Below are 16,228 nucleotides of genomic sequence, written 5' to 3' on the forward strand. Positions count from 1 at the left end.
CAGACAGACCATTGTCCTATGTCCTTCTGTATTCTGGCGGTATTATTTAGATGAGTTCTGCATTGCAGTGTGAGTCATGTTTATTGACCAAAGCCGCAGTGTGAAATCCAGAATAATTACTCTCTTGCTTCTCCCCTGGCTCCTGGCATTCCATTCAGTTCACAGAGGAAGTCTAACAGAGACAAACAATTCACAGAATAAATAAAGTTTAAGTTTTCCATTCTCTTCTCAGGCTGCTACAGCATAGTTCTCAATGTAAAGTACTGTGCCAGCCTACCGACACCACAAGAAGAGCAGCCTGCATGAAAGGAACCTCACCAACAATGCACCAGTGATAGGTATTACCATGACAAGTGCCACTAATGTTGTTTATCGCAGGAGGGGGGACCTCATAGCCATCTAGGACTGCTGCCTCATCTCCTGACACACACACACAACACACATACGACAAGTTCTCACAGGACAAACTAGTTGTGTTCACATACAGGCATGTCTCTCAAATAGTTTAGTTTTTTTAGAAAGACTGAACACAACACAAAAAACAGACTCCTTAGAGAAAAGAGAGAAAATGTATTATTGTAGACCTGAAGACTTAGTTTTCTTATACAATTTGGACGGTTCCAGAAAAAAGCGTTCAAAGGCGTCATCTTCCCAGGACATACTGCCATCTATTGGTATTCAGTAAAAAAGACCAACCTACCGTACCAAAAATGTAAATCAAAATGTAATGGCGTGGAGAATGTTTATATTGTTTGCTCTGAGTCTGTAAAAACAAAGCGTAATTGGATCCAAATTAAATGGACTATAAATATTTGTGTTTATATATTCGGATACATTGTGTCTCAATCTATTGAATTATGAAAATTGTTTCAGCAATAAAATTTAGTTTCACTTCAGTTTTTGATATTCCAATAGTATGGTTATATTAAGTCAACTCCTAAATCCACATCATCCATGATGAAATTCCAAGATCACATTTTAAAAGGTCTGTGACTTTAATGAATATAGCAGTAGGACTAAAGGTATAATTTAGCAGAGAAACAGTTAAGCATCTTAACTGATAATCAGATTTAGAAATATCTAATTGAGAAGATACAATATTCAAAAGCCAAGACCCAGTTTATTAAATGCCGACATACACACTCCACATACAAGCATAGGGATGCGTTTCATACCTTCTGCTTTTTAAATTACTGTCATAAATCAGGTTCAATGACCTCCTAGTATGAAGTGTTTGCTACTCATTAGATTACTGTCTCATCTCAGAATCAGAATGGGTTTTATTCGCCATGAAAGTTTGCACAGACAAGGAATTTGCTTTGGCAGGAAGGTGCAAACATTAAACATATAGGAATCTAAAATTTAAATATGAGGACTAACTATACTAAGGGTACATAACTAGCAAACTAAAGGTACATAACTAGCAATGGAATTAGATTAAAATAAACTATACAATAAAATATAAAATATAAGTTGCAGTAATTTACAATATAAAAATACAAATATTACAAAAAATACAAATGGTACAGGATTGTATTGTCCAGTGCAAAAAGCAGTGTTGTTTTAAGGGCATTAAGTCATGAAGTCAGTGTGAACCCTTGGCCTTGTTGAAGAGGAAGAAACTGGAAGAAACTGTTTTTGTGGCATGTGGTATTGGTCCTGATGGACCGCAGCCTTCTGCCGGAGGGGAGTGATTGAAACAGGGAGTGACCAGGGTGGGAGGAGTCAGCCACAATCTTCCTCACTCGCCTCAGGGTCCTCGACGTGTGCAGGTCCTCGAGGGTAGGCAGATTGCAGCCAATCACCTTCTCAGCAGTGCGGATGATATTCTGCAGCCTGCTCTTGTCCTTGGCAGTGGCAGGTCACCAGGTTGGCCGCTTCCCACCTATAATCAGACTCATCTCCACCAGAGATGAGCCCAATGAGGGTGGTGTCGTCCGCAAACTTGAGGAGTTTGACGGACGGATGACTATAGGTGCAGCTGTTGGTGTACAGGGAGAAGAGCAGAGGAGAAAGAACGCAGCCTTGGGGTGATCCAGTGCTGATGGACCGGGAGTCAGAGACTTGTGTTCCCAGCTCAACGCACTGCTTCCTGTCAGACAGGAAGTCTGTGATCCACCTGCAGGTGGAATCAGGCACGTTCAGCTGGGAGAGCTTGTCCTGAAGCAGGGCGGGGATGATGGTATTGAAGGCAGAGCTGAAGTCCACAAACAGGATCCTGGCATAGGATGCTGGGGAGTCCAGGTGCTGTAGGGTGAAGTGGAGGGCCATGTTAACTGCATCGTCCACAGACCTGTTGGCTCTGTAGGCAAACTGCAGGGGGTCCAGTAGAGGGTCTGTGATGGATTTAAAGTGTGCCAGCACCAAGTGCTCGAAAGACTTCATTACCACAGAGGTCAGGGCGAGGGGTCTGTAGTCATTATGTCCTGTTGGCCTTGGCTTTTTGGGCACAGGGATGATGGTGGAGGACTTGAGACAGGCTGGCACATGGCATGTCTCAAGGGAGGTGTTAAAGATGTAGGTAAACACCAGAGACAGCTGGTCAGCGCAGTGCTTGAGGGTGGCTGGAGAGACAGAGTCCGGCCCAGCTGCTTTGCGGGGATTCTGCCTCTTGAAAATTCTGTTAACTTCACCCTCCTGAATGGAGAGAGTCGTCACTGTAGAGGGGGGAGGTGGGAGGCCTCCTGGGTGGGAAGGGGTAGTTCAGGACTGTCCAATTGTATTTCAAATCTGCAGTAGAACTCATTCAGGTCGTTGGCCAGGCGGGAGTCGTTAGTGGAGTGGGGGTAATCTGCCTGAGCCCTCTCCAGACAGAAGCAGACTCGTTTGCAGAGAATTGGTTTTACTCCGAGTAGTCTTTTAGCCTCCCTCACCGCCTTGCTAAACCTGTTATTCGACTCCTTAAAACTGTCTCTGTCCCCACTCCTAAACGCGGCCTCTTTCGCTGACCTCAACCTTCTGAGTTTAGCTGTAAACCAGGGTTTGTCGTTGTAGCTCACCCTGGTCCAAGTTGGTATACAGCAGTCCTCACAGAAGCTGATGTATGATGTCACAGCCTGTGAGCTCATCCAGACTATTGGTAGCAGTCGTGAACATGTCCCAGTCAGTGCAGTCCAAGCACGCCCGCAGATCCTCCATAGCTTCACTGGTCCACTGTTTCAATGTCCTCACAGCAGGCTTACAGCGCTTTATCTCCACTTCCTCATGCCCGGCTGAGACCTAATTGGCTTTTAAAACAAAGCAAACATTTACCCATGTATGACTGTTTTGCACTTACCATAGATAAACATTCTGGTTGTTTAGCACTTTACACCTTTGAGTGTTAACCCCAGGTCATGAGGATTTTTTCAAAGAATTGCAGTATTTTCTTCCAACTCAATTGCCCTTGCTAACTCATTCTAGATAAACACTTCATGACAAGAAGGACCCGCAAAATACAGTAACAAACGCTGACAACCAGTAATTGCTTTTATTTTAAAAAGTCAAATTGATAACAGGATAAAGAAAAAAATTATAATCTTGAAGCTGGCACAGTATGTTACAGATGAAGTAAATAGCGATTACAGTTCAATTCAATGGGCAATGCCACCAGCACCGTTGCAGTAGACTGGTTAAGGTCCAAAGGAGGAGAGATGAAATTAGGGAAGGGGGAAGTCACATTGGCAAAAACGAGAACAAAAGAGAAAAGTTTTTCCATCAGTCCATCATTAGTCGTTGCAAAACAAAGTTCTTAATTATGCATTAGCCTCAGGCAGACTTCCACAACCAAAGGTGTCTAAATGAAATGTAGATATTCCAATGCTCTAGTTTATAGGGAAGTCCTGAAACTAACAAAAAAAAAGAATACATAGAAAAGTGGGGTTGGATACATTTCCTCAAATCTGGCAACATGTCCTCACTTCAATGAGGAGGTATACTCATTCATATTCATATTATAAGAAGTGTAAACTTTATTAGTTCCAATAGAAAACAAAATGTTTAAAATGGATAGGATGTAAAAGCCCTTACATTACACCTAGACATTATGGTTCGAGTTGAGGAGGTAGAATACAAAAGAAAAAAGTAAATAACTAAAGACAAGCACTTCTGTAACAAAACATTATACTGCTCCAGGTGCTACGTTAGTTAGCCTAAAAATGTCGAGTCTCGGTTGGCTTGAGGTCTTTAGTCTGCCTCTTCCTCCTCTGACTCAGATTCTGGAACACAGCAAATTCAGTGTCAGCCATATGAGCAAAGACAACCAGAAATCAACACACACAAATACACCCAAATCAAGGAACAATCCATATTTTGTTACACACACACACACACAATATATAATTTGGTTCTGACTGGTTCGGGAGCAATCATTTTAAAAAGGTGGAACATAAAACAGGAAATATGAAAACAGATTCTGCTCGGAACAAACCAATTGAAAGAAAATGCTGTCCCTGGTTGAAATTGAGAGATGGAACGGTGAATAGTATCTATCGCTCTCATGGTAGATTAGTCCCCTGACAACCACACATGCTCACCTTCCTCAGCATTCTTGAGCCACTCCACAAACTTTTTCATCTGTTCCAGAAAAACGCTCTTTCCTTTGGCAACATGAGCTTCAGTGTACCACTTCAGAATGGCTTCTTCACTCAGGACATCCGCTGAACAAAAGAAATAAGACCAATCAAACCACTCCTATTAATCATGCACCCACCCAACTATGACGGAACCATTACATCATCAGCCATGCATCTATACACGTACAGCTGTCGCATACCTTTGTAAAGCAGCACGACAATTTTCTGGAAAGCCTTCATGAAGTGGATGTTGTCATAGCAATACTCTTGGATCTTGAGCATCAGGGTGATCTCAGACTGGCCCTGGGAGGTGAAGGCCTTGAGCAGGGGACTGTATTGCTGTAGAAACAAGACATTACACTTATTGATTTTTTTCTTCCACTTTTGATCAAAGTGTTGTGTACAAAGTGTCTTGTACTTTTGTACAAATAAGGCATATAGAAAATGCAACAGAAGATCTAGGATTCAGAAGCCATCATGGGATGGTGCCTGACCTTCAAGAGTTTGATGGCTTGTTCGGTGCAAAGCTCCTCTTTCTTGTTCCACTCCACAGAGCTCATCACACTGCTCCAGATGATGCTGATCATGGTCTGCTCGGAGATGCTGGTCTTCTTCATCTCCTCCCTGACATAGGCAATGGTCTGCAGAAAAACCACAGATATGACAGTTAACACAAGGAGACAAACCCAAGTCCCTCGAAGCAGGTCGATCCGTTGGATCTGTTGGCTTTCCTGTATTACAGCTAAAAAGAGGGCGCCTTACATCTTTTAATGGCTCCCCAAGTGACATCTGCTCCTGCAGCTCTTTCTGGAGTTCCTTCCGGGCCCCGATGGACTGCTGGTTTCTGGCAAAGTCTGACAGCTCTTTGAGCCCGGCGTCGGTGAAGTACTTGGAGAAGTGCTCACAGCTCCGCTTGTTGGCAGGAAATAGCTCCTGAAGGATGTGGGAAGGAGAAAGGCTGTTATAATACTTCTCAGCAGCAAATGATTCTCTGAAACTCTAGAGCCTTCCCCTCCTTCCCATTCCGCATTAGCTGATAACCTTTTATAGTATAATAAATATTTTAACTTTACACATTTTAACAACCATCTTTCGGTCTACACTCACCATGAGCCTATTATCCATGCCGACCTTGCGAAGACTACCTGCAACAGAGTTGATGTCCTTCTCATGGATCCAGGATTTGAAAAGTTTCACAGCAAATGCTGCAGAGACCCCTGTAGGTTAAAATAAGATTGACTGACTTGAAGCTCCAGAGCATACAAGAGAAAAATCCCTTCTCAAACTATTATTTTGACTGCACAACATGTTTTTGCAACACAGACAAAAATGAGGCGTATTAAACAACCGATGACACTAAAGTTGGGGAAATCAAATCCTTACCTTCTTTGACAAGGTTTTCATTGTAGAGGCTGTTCAGGATGGAGGCCGAAATGTTTCCATTGGCCAACAGGATGCCAGTCAGCATGGCCAGCTTGTTGCGCTCCGACTCAGTAAATCCTTTTAAAAACAGCAGCAACTGAATAGAAGACATGGAACAAAGAGAAAAACTGTTACAAGAAAAAAATTGAGGGCCGACAAAGATTAATTCAGAACATCTAAACCAATATTGGCGATACACAAGTAGTACATTTCTTTACATTCAGTTTACTGACCTTCTTAATCTCTTCCTCAAAACCTTTCTCCAGGTACTTGTAACGCCTGATAAGCTTGTTAAAGACCTTCAAATAAAAAAATATAGATATATAATTCTAGCATAAATATTGGACTGTAGAGATTTTGAAACAACATTTTGAAAAAATACAACAATTTGGAGGTTTCTGGGAGCACTAGGAATCCCATACTTCAAACAAACCTGTGCATATGCTTGCATGGTCTCTAGGTCTTCTTGTGCCGTGAAGAGACAGAACTCTGTGCGGGTCAAGTCATCAGACAAGGTTCCCCCAGGGGCTGAAAACAAACAGACATTTTAGGCAAAACTCATACATCTGATACACTGAACGTATTGAATGTTCAAGAACAATTTAAACCTTAGACTAAACGAAACTTAAATATTTAACTAGGCATTAGACATGCAAATATAATTTACCCAGCATTCCGCCAGCCACCAGGATGTCAAAGAGTGTCTCGGCATAGCGACGGTAGTCAAGTTTTGCGCCAGAGGCATCAAGAAATTTCGCTACAGCTTCCAAATCAGAGCCAGTTTGATTCAGACCTTGTACGATGCTTTCCTGAAACTGGGTAGGGTCAAACCTCTCCTTTTCATCTGTTGAACAATAAATGTTTAGTTGTGTGGAATAGCTAAACAAGACAGCAGCATAAGTTATGTTTTCCAAAACTGGATATGTAAATAATTAAGCTCACCTCTCTTCCTAGTTTTAAAACGCTGGCCTGTTAGCGTAGGCTTCTGCTGCCTTTGATTACTCATAAAAGACACCCTGTACAAGACAAGAGAGAGAGTGTACAACCAGTGTAAATGAGTGACAAAGACATCTGGCAATATATGTGTGATCAAATCAAATTTGTTTGTGATAAAGATGCACATAACAGCGGTAACGATAAACAGCTAAATTGCCATGGTAATATGAAGCCCATCACCATTCACTATTAGTTAGCTGGCCACAATTACGCATAACCATAATCCATTAAAACTAGAGCTAACATAGTAGAAAAGGGGCTGTTTAAGTTTACAACCCCCCACCCTCCCCCATTGTTGTACATGCTAGTATTTGTTAGGTTTTAATGGATCTACACATCCATTACAGTCCACCGCAATCAGCTGGGTTGGTCGAGGCCAGAATAGTTAGCACTAACCGCCTTGCCTTGTTCAAACGGCATCATGTGCAAAACTGAAACCAAACAGATGTCTTTCATTTACAAATAATTTACAAGTAATGCGATCTCCCATGCTATATTACTTCGACCACGCGCCAGGTTTTGTTTGTTTAGTCCTACCTACGTAGCTTGGTACTGTATGTTCCTTCTGATTCTGTAGCTAGCTAGCTATGCTCGGTAGCTAGCCAAACCAGTAGACGCATGTCCCCTCCTCAATTTAAATTGACTTAACATTACTAAGATGTAACTTTCATGCAATATTTTTACCTCGATGATAAACGCAGCGAAGCTGTACACAATCGAATGACAACTTACCGAATTCCGATGTATGATCAAAAACAGTCAAAGAAACTCTAGGTACTGCGACACAACAACGAGATTTCTTGGCCTAACCAAAAAATCTGAGGAAGTAGTGTTCTGCGCCGACGCGAGCTTGATATCGTATGGATCATCACACTTTAGTAGGGGAGACAGCAATAATTGTAAAAACAAAACATCTCTGTTATTGATATATATCAGCAATGTATTACAAATAAACAACACTGATACATACATTGTGACAAAGGTATGTTACAATTATTGATCAAAATTGACCTAAAGCGCAGATACTTTCTTTAAAGGGCATACCACCCCACTTTAGAAAGTTGCCACCCTCCCTGAAAAGGCAAGCTTGAACAAAGGCCCCGAAGTGAATACTCATCGACTGAACACGGGGAACTCCGAACAATGCACATCTCTGTTAGGGTCAAAGGAAAATGTCCTCTTGCAGTAGTGTAGGAAATGACATGCAAACGGTAATCTGAAACGAATCTAAAGTGTACATTTGAAATGCGGCTTTGAGTTGAAAAAGGTAACCTAACAGGCTATCAGATAAAACGTGTGTTAACTGAAACAAAGTTATTGACATTGAGTGCAATCACTGGCAAGAAGTTGAAAGACTAAATGTGGCCAGAAATCAACCCAGTTTGTTTTGCCAAACCCTCAACTTGTGGGCTTTATCTCCAGACACAATGAAACTGAATTTAAGGGATATCTATAGGAGATATAGGCCTGCTATAGCCTATAGTAGCCTTTGGTGTAGTCAAGATCGTCTTACTGGTTTCTGGTGCATCAGGGTTTTGTATACTTGGAATCACATCATACCGACTAAAAGATCTAAAGAGCTACTGAATGCATCAGTCTAAAGAAGCTTCAATAACACAACACAAACATAAATTACCTCCGCGCATAATAAAGGGAGTTAAATGTAATATAACTTATTTACTGCCTTCCTTTCCCCATTTAGAATCATGAACACCCAACAGATCAGGAGAATCAGGAGTGTAGTTTATGTGAACAGCATGATTGTCTTGCACAAGCTACACCTTGAGTGCTGGACTACTAGTCATAACCCTATATGGGCTGACGAATAAACAAACAAAAAAAACAATAGCCACATTCAGCAGGGCCCAGGGGATATGTGCTGATAAGCAATTCTAATAACTCAAAAAAATAACCAGTACTGTTTTTTTGCTCATTAAATATATATCATGAGGTCTCAAGTCACATGCTGTACATTATTGATTCCTCTTGAGATACTGCAAACGGACATCAGAGGAAGTCTTCACATTTGTCATAGACACTCAAAATAAAAAAAAATTAGAATTGCTTTCTTGATTATTGTCTACTTGAATTCATGTGAAAATAAAAACATGGATTCGGTAGACTGCACTGCAAACTCATTTAAATGTTTTGGTCACATTTATCATCCACTTGAATGAGATTTGGGTGCAGAATATGGTGTTTTTGTGTGAATACAGTTTGTTTTCTGTGAGCCCTATATACAGTTATTATGCCAAGCTCAGGAAGAGAAAACTGCTTCTTCCCATTCACATTCAGAGTGGTGAAACCTACCATGTGGTTTGGAACTTAAGAAACGAACACACTTTAACATTGCACATACCCATTTTTAATATGAGAGCAAAAGGCTTTGACAGTTTGTTTGATAACACTAATAAAGTTTTCATAAGCTCATTGAATGACACACTAAATCTAACAGTAATTTAATGAACTCAACAGACTTTTGAACCATAAACTAATTTAATTAACTCCACAAGTTATTAAACATGCTCAGACTGTAAATCTGTTCAATAAAGTCAGAGCTCAATCAATTATGAACATGTTTAATCAACTCCACTCTTTATTAACAGATCAATAACTAGATTCTGAGTTCCGTGACTTGTTTAAAAAATGTATTCGATGCATGTAAGTGACTTACACTTACTGTGCCAGTGCCTACCATGATGGTTCTGGGGTGTACAGTACACCTTTGAATAATGTATTAATTCATGTATTATACTTACTTCATCTGTGTCTATGCAATAGCCTGTGGCTTTTGGGTAGAACCCCAGGTCCAGCAGAGCTTCACCTCCATGCTCTTTCTCCACTAAGCGAGGGATGTGTGTGAGGAAGTCCCCATCTCTCATCATCTGCACCTGCCCCACCTGGCCCTGGTCCAGCAGCCTGTGCACCTCCAGAGAAGAGAGATGTCCCTTTTTCCATTTGCTAGAATGTAGGAATCAAATATTGAGGACTTGGGGCATGAACTACATCCTTTCTGAATAATTTTACAAAGGAAAATACAGAATGGCATGCAGAGACCCACCAGTGCAGTAAAACAAGCATTATTCATTGAGCTATAAAGATATTTTCTTTGAGGTATTTAAACAATATAAGAAATAGCTGTTTCAATCCCTGCTAGTACTTCTTCTTGTGAACTGAGTTTTTCTGCACTAAAGCTGGTGAAAACATATCTTAGGTTCACAATATCAGATGAGAGGTTAAGCAATTTAGGTGTTTTAAGTATCGATTCAAGGAGGGCAACATTTAGTGATATTTTTGCAAGAAACCACAAAACCTGTAGAATACAGCTGATGTGACTGATACGGATTATGTAATGCACATGTACAAATGGAAGGGAAATGCAAATAAATTGTGGAATAATTATGAACATGGCCTTTTGCCTGTTAATACCTGGAGTGCAGTGAAGAAACTATATGACAACAATAATGTTTAATGTAAATGGTCCCTCTAACAGTACAACTGGCCCCTGCTTAGCTCCCCCAGTTGAAATAGTTTAGAACCGCCACTGGAAAGGGCATGATATGGTGGTCTTTGGATCTTGAAACTACTTCTGACTCAAGAGCAAAGATTACTATTGCATATCATAGGAATTCCTCTAGGTGGCATCAGAGACTACAATAAATCAGGATTAAGCGTGAAACTTTAAATGTTCATATTATTAAAAAATCTTTGGTGTGAATACATATGTATCGAGTCTGTGAATATATATCCATTAATTACAGTGGCTCGAATTACAGATTTTTTTGAAAAATGAAAGTAATGCTCATTAACAGTCATCCTATTTGATGCCATTGTCTGCATGGAAAGTACCTGTTACACGGGTTTAACTTGTCATACCCTGTGATAATTACATGTAGCTTGTTGCAGATGAGTTGTACTTTGTCTATTCTCTGCCAGACAATCCCATAGAGGGACTGAATCACAACGGGAGGCCTGGCCCCTCCTTCCTTTCCCAGCCTGTAGATCGGTGGGAACTGGGTATGGGACAGCCCATAATTGTGCTCTATTTTTACCTCTTTGCACAATCTGTCAAGGACTGCTCCCCTGGGACCTGCCGCCGGCAGGCTCCCCTGGCCGCGGAATTTAACCCGGGAACAACTCTCCAGATGTGATGGAAAACATCTGGGCTGCTGCCGACAGGGCTGTCCACCTCCCTGTCTCCCTCTGCCTCTCTCAGGCTCGTGGTACTGCTGATAAATAGCATCTCAGCCCAGGAATGTGGAATGGGCTCTGATAGTGATGGCAAACTTTCACTTCAGTCAACCCCATGTGGATGACAAAAAGTGCATCTCTACAAAAGGCCTCAGTACCATTTGTTGGTCTTGTATGTCTTAATGAGAAGCTACGCATCACCCATGTAGTCATCTTATGCACCGAGCATTCATGAAGTGTATCTAAAAAATGTATAGATGGTGCAAGGACATATCAAAAATGCGCATCGCAACAACCCTAAAATCCAGGAAGCTCACAGATGGTAGCCAAAGTACTTTATTTATTAATTGTTTTTTTTTTATTTAAAAAAGAGATTACTTGTAAATGTTACATTGAGTTCTACTGAAACACGTCCATGTTCTCGGTCTCATCATAGGTTACGTTAGGCACACAACAAGAATGAATACATCATTTGCTTTTCTAGTTTGTCTTTTACTTCAGATAAAAACAAATGAAAGAGAGAGGGTTAACCTTTGCAAACTGCATTGAAATCTCAAACTGTACAGAGCAGAGAAGCAAAAACTCTTCAATTGAGCTCAGTTTCCCCCTGTCCATGGAACAGAAACAACCATTTCCCAAGTACACCTGTGTCTTCTGTGTAACTACAAAGAAAAAGAAAAGAAAAAAAAACATGAAAAAGGTTTTAAAATCAAGGTCCACCTGTAGAATCTAAAGACCGCGAGTTTGGCTGAATTATACCTCCACATCACCCATTGGTTTTCTTACAACAGTACAAAAATCTCCAATAAAACATCCAGATAAAGAATATATCAAATATACTTCAAAATATAGCACACTTTTTGTTTGGTTTCTGATCAGCAACATTGGCATGTGTGTGTCTGAATGCCAAATATGTACATAGGCAGAGTAGACAGTAAAGCTGTGCCAGGTTAAACTTAGAGCAAACCTCTGTAGAATGTATACATGCCATATGCACTCTAACAGAGTTTGGGATTGCCCCAAGTAAAACACTACATTTATTATTAGCCCAGAGGTCACTAAAAATAAAACAGCCCACATTGCAATAGCAAAAAAAACAGATATTTTTGGAACACAGCAATAAGAGAAGTAGCACAGAATACTATAATCCACCTCTAAACTGGGTCTACAGCCTAACCTATGTACAGCCAATGTGTATTGCCCAGTAAGCATGGTTTCTCTGTATCTCTCTACTACACTTCCTAGGGAAACATCGGATGTGAGAGAACTTGCGCTCCTGTCAACATTGTACATCCTATCACTATGTTTCTACTCCCAGGCAAATGAGGAGGAATAATGCCAATTGGTGTCTATGCAGCGTTCAGGCAACGAGCACATTTCCCATTTGCACAAGAGAGCCCTTGGAAACAACGGGCTCTGGGCTGAAAAACCCTAGATGTGGGAAAGTCATCAGGGAGGACCCAGGGGTCCCCTCACTTCCTGTGTTGTTGGGAACATATCATCCCACCAGTCTAGCCAGGGGTCTTGATGACAGTATATTCTTTATAAACCCAGGATCCAATCCTTCTTTGTATGATGGGTACAGAACATATAGTATGCAAAGGATGTGGAACTGCCTAGGTCAGATACAGGTAGAAAAGATACAGTTTAGTATTATGCTTTTTACAAGTACATCGAGTAAAGCTTGAAAGATGTATTGAACGTCAAAGACAACTACAGAGAAAATGGATATTGATCACGTGCACAGTGCAGTACGTTAGTCTTGCCCAGGCTGGGAGGGTCCCCTTCCCAGTGGTTTTTGGCATAAACAACGACGATGGCTTGAACAGGGACCATTCACCTTACTGGTTCTTAATGACAGCCTTGACTTGACTCTGACACTCTCACGCACGCAACAAGTCATGGTGCATCCAACAACGTAGGGTTAGATCAATGGCACATGTGGGTCTCGAACAAGAAGTGGTTTACAATCACTTGGCAAATTACATTTGACAAGCCCTTGGTGCTTCTGCTGAACCACTCACTCTGCAATAGGTGCAAGCAAAGCCTAACAAATCAATAATATCAATCTCCTCGACAGTTTGATAATCAAGTCATTTTTCCTCTCACCCAGGTGAACATCAGAAGTGCAATCATTTTAACATTAACTTTCAAGAAAAATGTCAGGCCTACTGTGGCGGAAATGTTCACTGGTCTTCCTCTGACTAGAAAGTTGCTTTTTCAGATATCTTATAGACAGGGTGACTGAATGGCAAAACCATTGTCTGGTTTCTCCCCCACCCCCCATCTCTTCACCCTGACAGAAAACTGAAAATGGTTACCACTTGGTCATTTTCTTTATCGTCGTCCATGTCATCATCGCCACTGTTTGTCTAGATAACTCAAGATAACTCGCCAAATCCATTGGCAAGAGAGCCATCGTTTTTGCCACCAAACTCCCGCTTTAAAAACGATGACATACAAAACATAAAACAACCATCTCTCCTCCATGTCTCTGTTGGAATGCAGCCCAGCGGGGCTCTCTCTACCAAAGCTGGGCAGCACAGTTCAATATTACAGTGATTGAAGCAATAATTTGGGATGAAATGAAAAGACAAGATAACAACCACAACAAAGTAGAATAATTGCACAGTCATTGAAGAGGGCTGGGGAGGGGAATCAAATGGGGTGGAGTTTGGGGTTCAAAGGTCAATTGTCCTCGAGCGAAACACCCAATTATGGTGGTGGTGTGGCGGGGGTCTTCATGGCGACGGCACAGACACCTCCAGCAGGCGGTTGTTTTTGCGCTTGCAGGCCGCGCTGTTGCCATTCTTGGAACCTCCCTGGACAAACTTCACGCACACCTTGTCCTGCTTGAACTGCACTAGAAACCTGCCATGAGAGAGAGCGAGAGAGAGAGCGAGAGAGAGAGCGAGAGAGAGAGGAGTGAAACTGTCAGATGATTTGATCCTGGGACTATGAACGGAGGGGACAGGAAGGAGAGATACAGGCACAGGGACAGGAGCTCATACTCGTCTGAGATGTTGATGTTTATCTGCTCCCTATCGGCCATGGCTGTCCCAGCACGGTGGAGTTTAGTGATGATTTCTATGAGATGGTCGCTGCTCAACAGGAAGTCACCTTTGGCTGCAGAGGCAGAGCCCTGTGGGGATGCGATAACAACAGTAAACATAGTAGCCTGACATGCCTGTTTAATGTTCCAAAGTAGGGATGATGATCAATTTGACTGCCATTTAATTCACATGGAGAATAACTAGAACACAACAGAAGACAGTTTCACATACGGTTTTGGTGTACTGGATTGTAAACGGGCCATTTGGTTCCTCACCTCTTTGAGTTTTAGGGCAAAGAAGCCGTCATTTTGAGTGCTGACGGACACACTGGTGAGGTCTGGTAGAGGAACGCTGGCCTTAACCTGGCCTGTTTTCTGATCAGCCAGGACAAAGTTGTTCTTGGTCAACAGGAAGATCCTGGAAGAACCCTGTAGAAAGAGGAGCTGGCTTACCCAAACAATCATAACTCACCTAAGGAATGCCTGATACTGTATGCATATGATTGATTGATGATTTGTATGGAACTGTATTCAAATCTACAGTGTTCCCAAACACATAGCTAAGATTAGTCTTCAGGCTGTATTCTACGCAGGCATGTTCAGACATGGCTTTAGAACATGTAAATGTCTCAGTCGTAAAACTGTCCGAGACCTGTAGGTTGAATGTCTGGAGGCGCGTGTTGCTGTTGCGGTCCTCACCTTGCCGTTGGCTCTGTTGATCTTGTTAACCACGTCCGCCAGTAGGACCTTCTCCTCCACGGCGCTGTTCAGCTTCTGGTACTTGGGGTTCTTGTTGATCTCCACGTAGTCACCTTTGAAAGGCTGACTCACACTGCACAACACAAGAGGTCCCACCGTGTGAAGGACATTCTTGGGGATGATTTCAAAGGACATGGATAACCCAGGTGTAGAATAGGTGTGTCTGGTGTACATGTGAAGGTGTAGAGTGGGATTTCATTGTGAAGGAGACAGCCAACCTGCTGGGGTAGAGAGCCTTCTTATCCTTGAAGATTTCACTCGCCTCCAGTTTCTCCTCATAGACTGCCTTCTTGTCCTCTGTGAACTGGCTCCTGTACTTCTTGCACTGATTAGAATAAACAAGTATCGACATTAGAGTTTCAGTGATGGAATCTCCTCACCTTTTCAATGTAGGATATATATATAGGGTATAGGATTCCATTTAGGAACAGATGGATCCAGTGTTGCTAGGCAGCTGACCCTCCAGAGGTAGAAGATTCTCCTCAGCTCTGTGTTGGCCCCCTCCATGAACAGGTAAGGCCTGGCCGGCCACTTCTTGTCTATGGGTGACATGGAGGGCATGGTCTTCTTCAAATTCAGGAAGTACTTTTGCATCTGGAGACAAACAGGAGAGAGCAACTCAATATGCAGTGTATTTATGGCCAATATTCATGGGAGTCCGAAAATTCCATTCCTTATTATAATTTACTCTCAGACATGCAGTGAATCATCTGGATGCTCTTGGAAAAAAGACAGTTGTCATTCAGGTGTTACTTACGATCCTCTGTATAGTGAAGTCGTAAATCTTCCTGCCGGCATGGGCCCTGAAGAACTTCCTGTACTCTCTGCGGACCTGTAATCAGAATGACGACTGTCAATCAACTATCACTATGGTGACCAGATGGGGCAAGGGCCAGGACGGGAACGAGAGACAGTGGCGAGGGCCCACAACACCGAGGAAACAGGACGGTAGACCAACAGACAAGGGGTTAGTTAGAAGGATTCAGACGGCAGACACACCAACAGAGATCTAAACAGGAAGGTAAAACGGCAAGGTTTGAATGGTTATGTAACACATTATAATAACTGTAGGAACGGTCCAACGGTTTTCTGAAAACAGAATTATTTGAATTGCTGGAGTTTGTGGTAAATAACATCAATGCTGACTTGTAACACTGTGTAGGTCATCATTTGATAACAGTTAACGTGAGGAGAGGATTTGGGCCACTGAGTGAGACATAGAGCTAATGAGAAGTATTGGCAACTCTTCATGCGT

At 42.0% G+C, this 16,228-nt stretch overlaps 2 protein-coding genes across 7 annotated transcripts in view; both read right to left on the bottom strand.

Annotated features, from left to right (window-relative positions):
• Nucleotides 1–3,455: 3,455 nt before the first annotated feature.
• The window catches only part of LOC134017416 (eIF5-mimic protein 2-A-like), a 206,182-nt gene continuing 193,409 nt past the window's right edge, over nucleotides 3,456–16,228 (bottom strand). Inside the window, exons 1-12 of one of the 3 annotated variants that reach the window (XM_062456984.1) lie at nucleotides 7,704–7,820; nucleotides 6,918–6,991; nucleotides 6,643–6,819; nucleotides 6,409–6,503; nucleotides 6,209–6,274; nucleotides 5,937–6,072; nucleotides 5,661–5,770; nucleotides 5,316–5,486; nucleotides 5,048–5,194; nucleotides 4,754–4,892; nucleotides 4,515–4,637; nucleotides 3,456–4,196 (exon numbers count right to left, since the gene is read on the bottom strand). In XM_062456984.1, coding sequence (XP_062312968.1) covers nucleotides 4,165–4,196; nucleotides 4,515–4,637; nucleotides 4,754–4,892; nucleotides 5,048–5,194; nucleotides 5,316–5,486; nucleotides 5,661–5,770; nucleotides 5,937–6,072; nucleotides 6,209–6,274; nucleotides 6,409–6,503; nucleotides 6,643–6,819; nucleotides 6,918–6,981 — 1,260 coding nt within the window. In that variant the 5' untranslated portion in view covers nucleotides 6,982–6,991; nucleotides 7,704–7,820 and the 3' untranslated portion in view covers nucleotides 3,456–4,164. Of the gene's footprint in view, nucleotides 4,197–4,514; nucleotides 4,638–4,753; nucleotides 4,893–5,047; nucleotides 5,195–5,315; nucleotides 5,487–5,660; nucleotides 5,771–5,936; nucleotides 6,073–6,208; nucleotides 6,275–6,408; nucleotides 6,504–6,642; nucleotides 6,820–6,917; nucleotides 6,993–7,703; nucleotides 7,821–16,228 lie in introns of those variants that run through there. The other 2 variants (XM_062456985.1, XM_062456986.1) reach the window with 2 other exon arrangements.
• myo1b (myosin IB) overlaps nucleotides 11,486–16,228 on the bottom strand; it is a 52,978-nt gene continuing 48,235 nt past the window's right edge. For all 4 annotated transcript variants that reach the window (XM_062456977.1, XM_062456976.1, XM_062456979.1 and 1 more), the window contains 7 exons: nucleotides 15,731–15,805; nucleotides 15,433–15,567; nucleotides 15,192–15,298; nucleotides 14,914–15,046; nucleotides 14,491–14,643; nucleotides 14,174–14,304; nucleotides 11,486–14,033 (listed from right to left, as the gene is read on the bottom strand). In XM_062456977.1, the coding sequence (XP_062312961.1) occupies nucleotides 13,904–14,033; nucleotides 14,174–14,304; nucleotides 14,491–14,643; nucleotides 14,914–15,046; nucleotides 15,192–15,298; nucleotides 15,433–15,567; nucleotides 15,731–15,805 (864 nt within the window). In that variant the 3' untranslated portion in view covers nucleotides 11,486–13,903. The remainder of the gene's footprint in view (nucleotides 14,034–14,173; nucleotides 14,305–14,490; nucleotides 14,644–14,913; nucleotides 15,047–15,191; nucleotides 15,299–15,432; nucleotides 15,568–15,730; nucleotides 15,806–16,228) is intronic.

Source organism: Osmerus eperlanus, chromosome 3 (genome assembly GCF_963692335.1).
Source record: "Osmerus eperlanus chromosome 3, fOsmEpe2.1, whole genome shotgun sequence".
In the NCBI taxonomy this organism is placed as follows: domain Eukaryota; kingdom Metazoa; phylum Chordata; class Actinopteri; order Osmeriformes; family Osmeridae; genus Osmerus; species Osmerus eperlanus.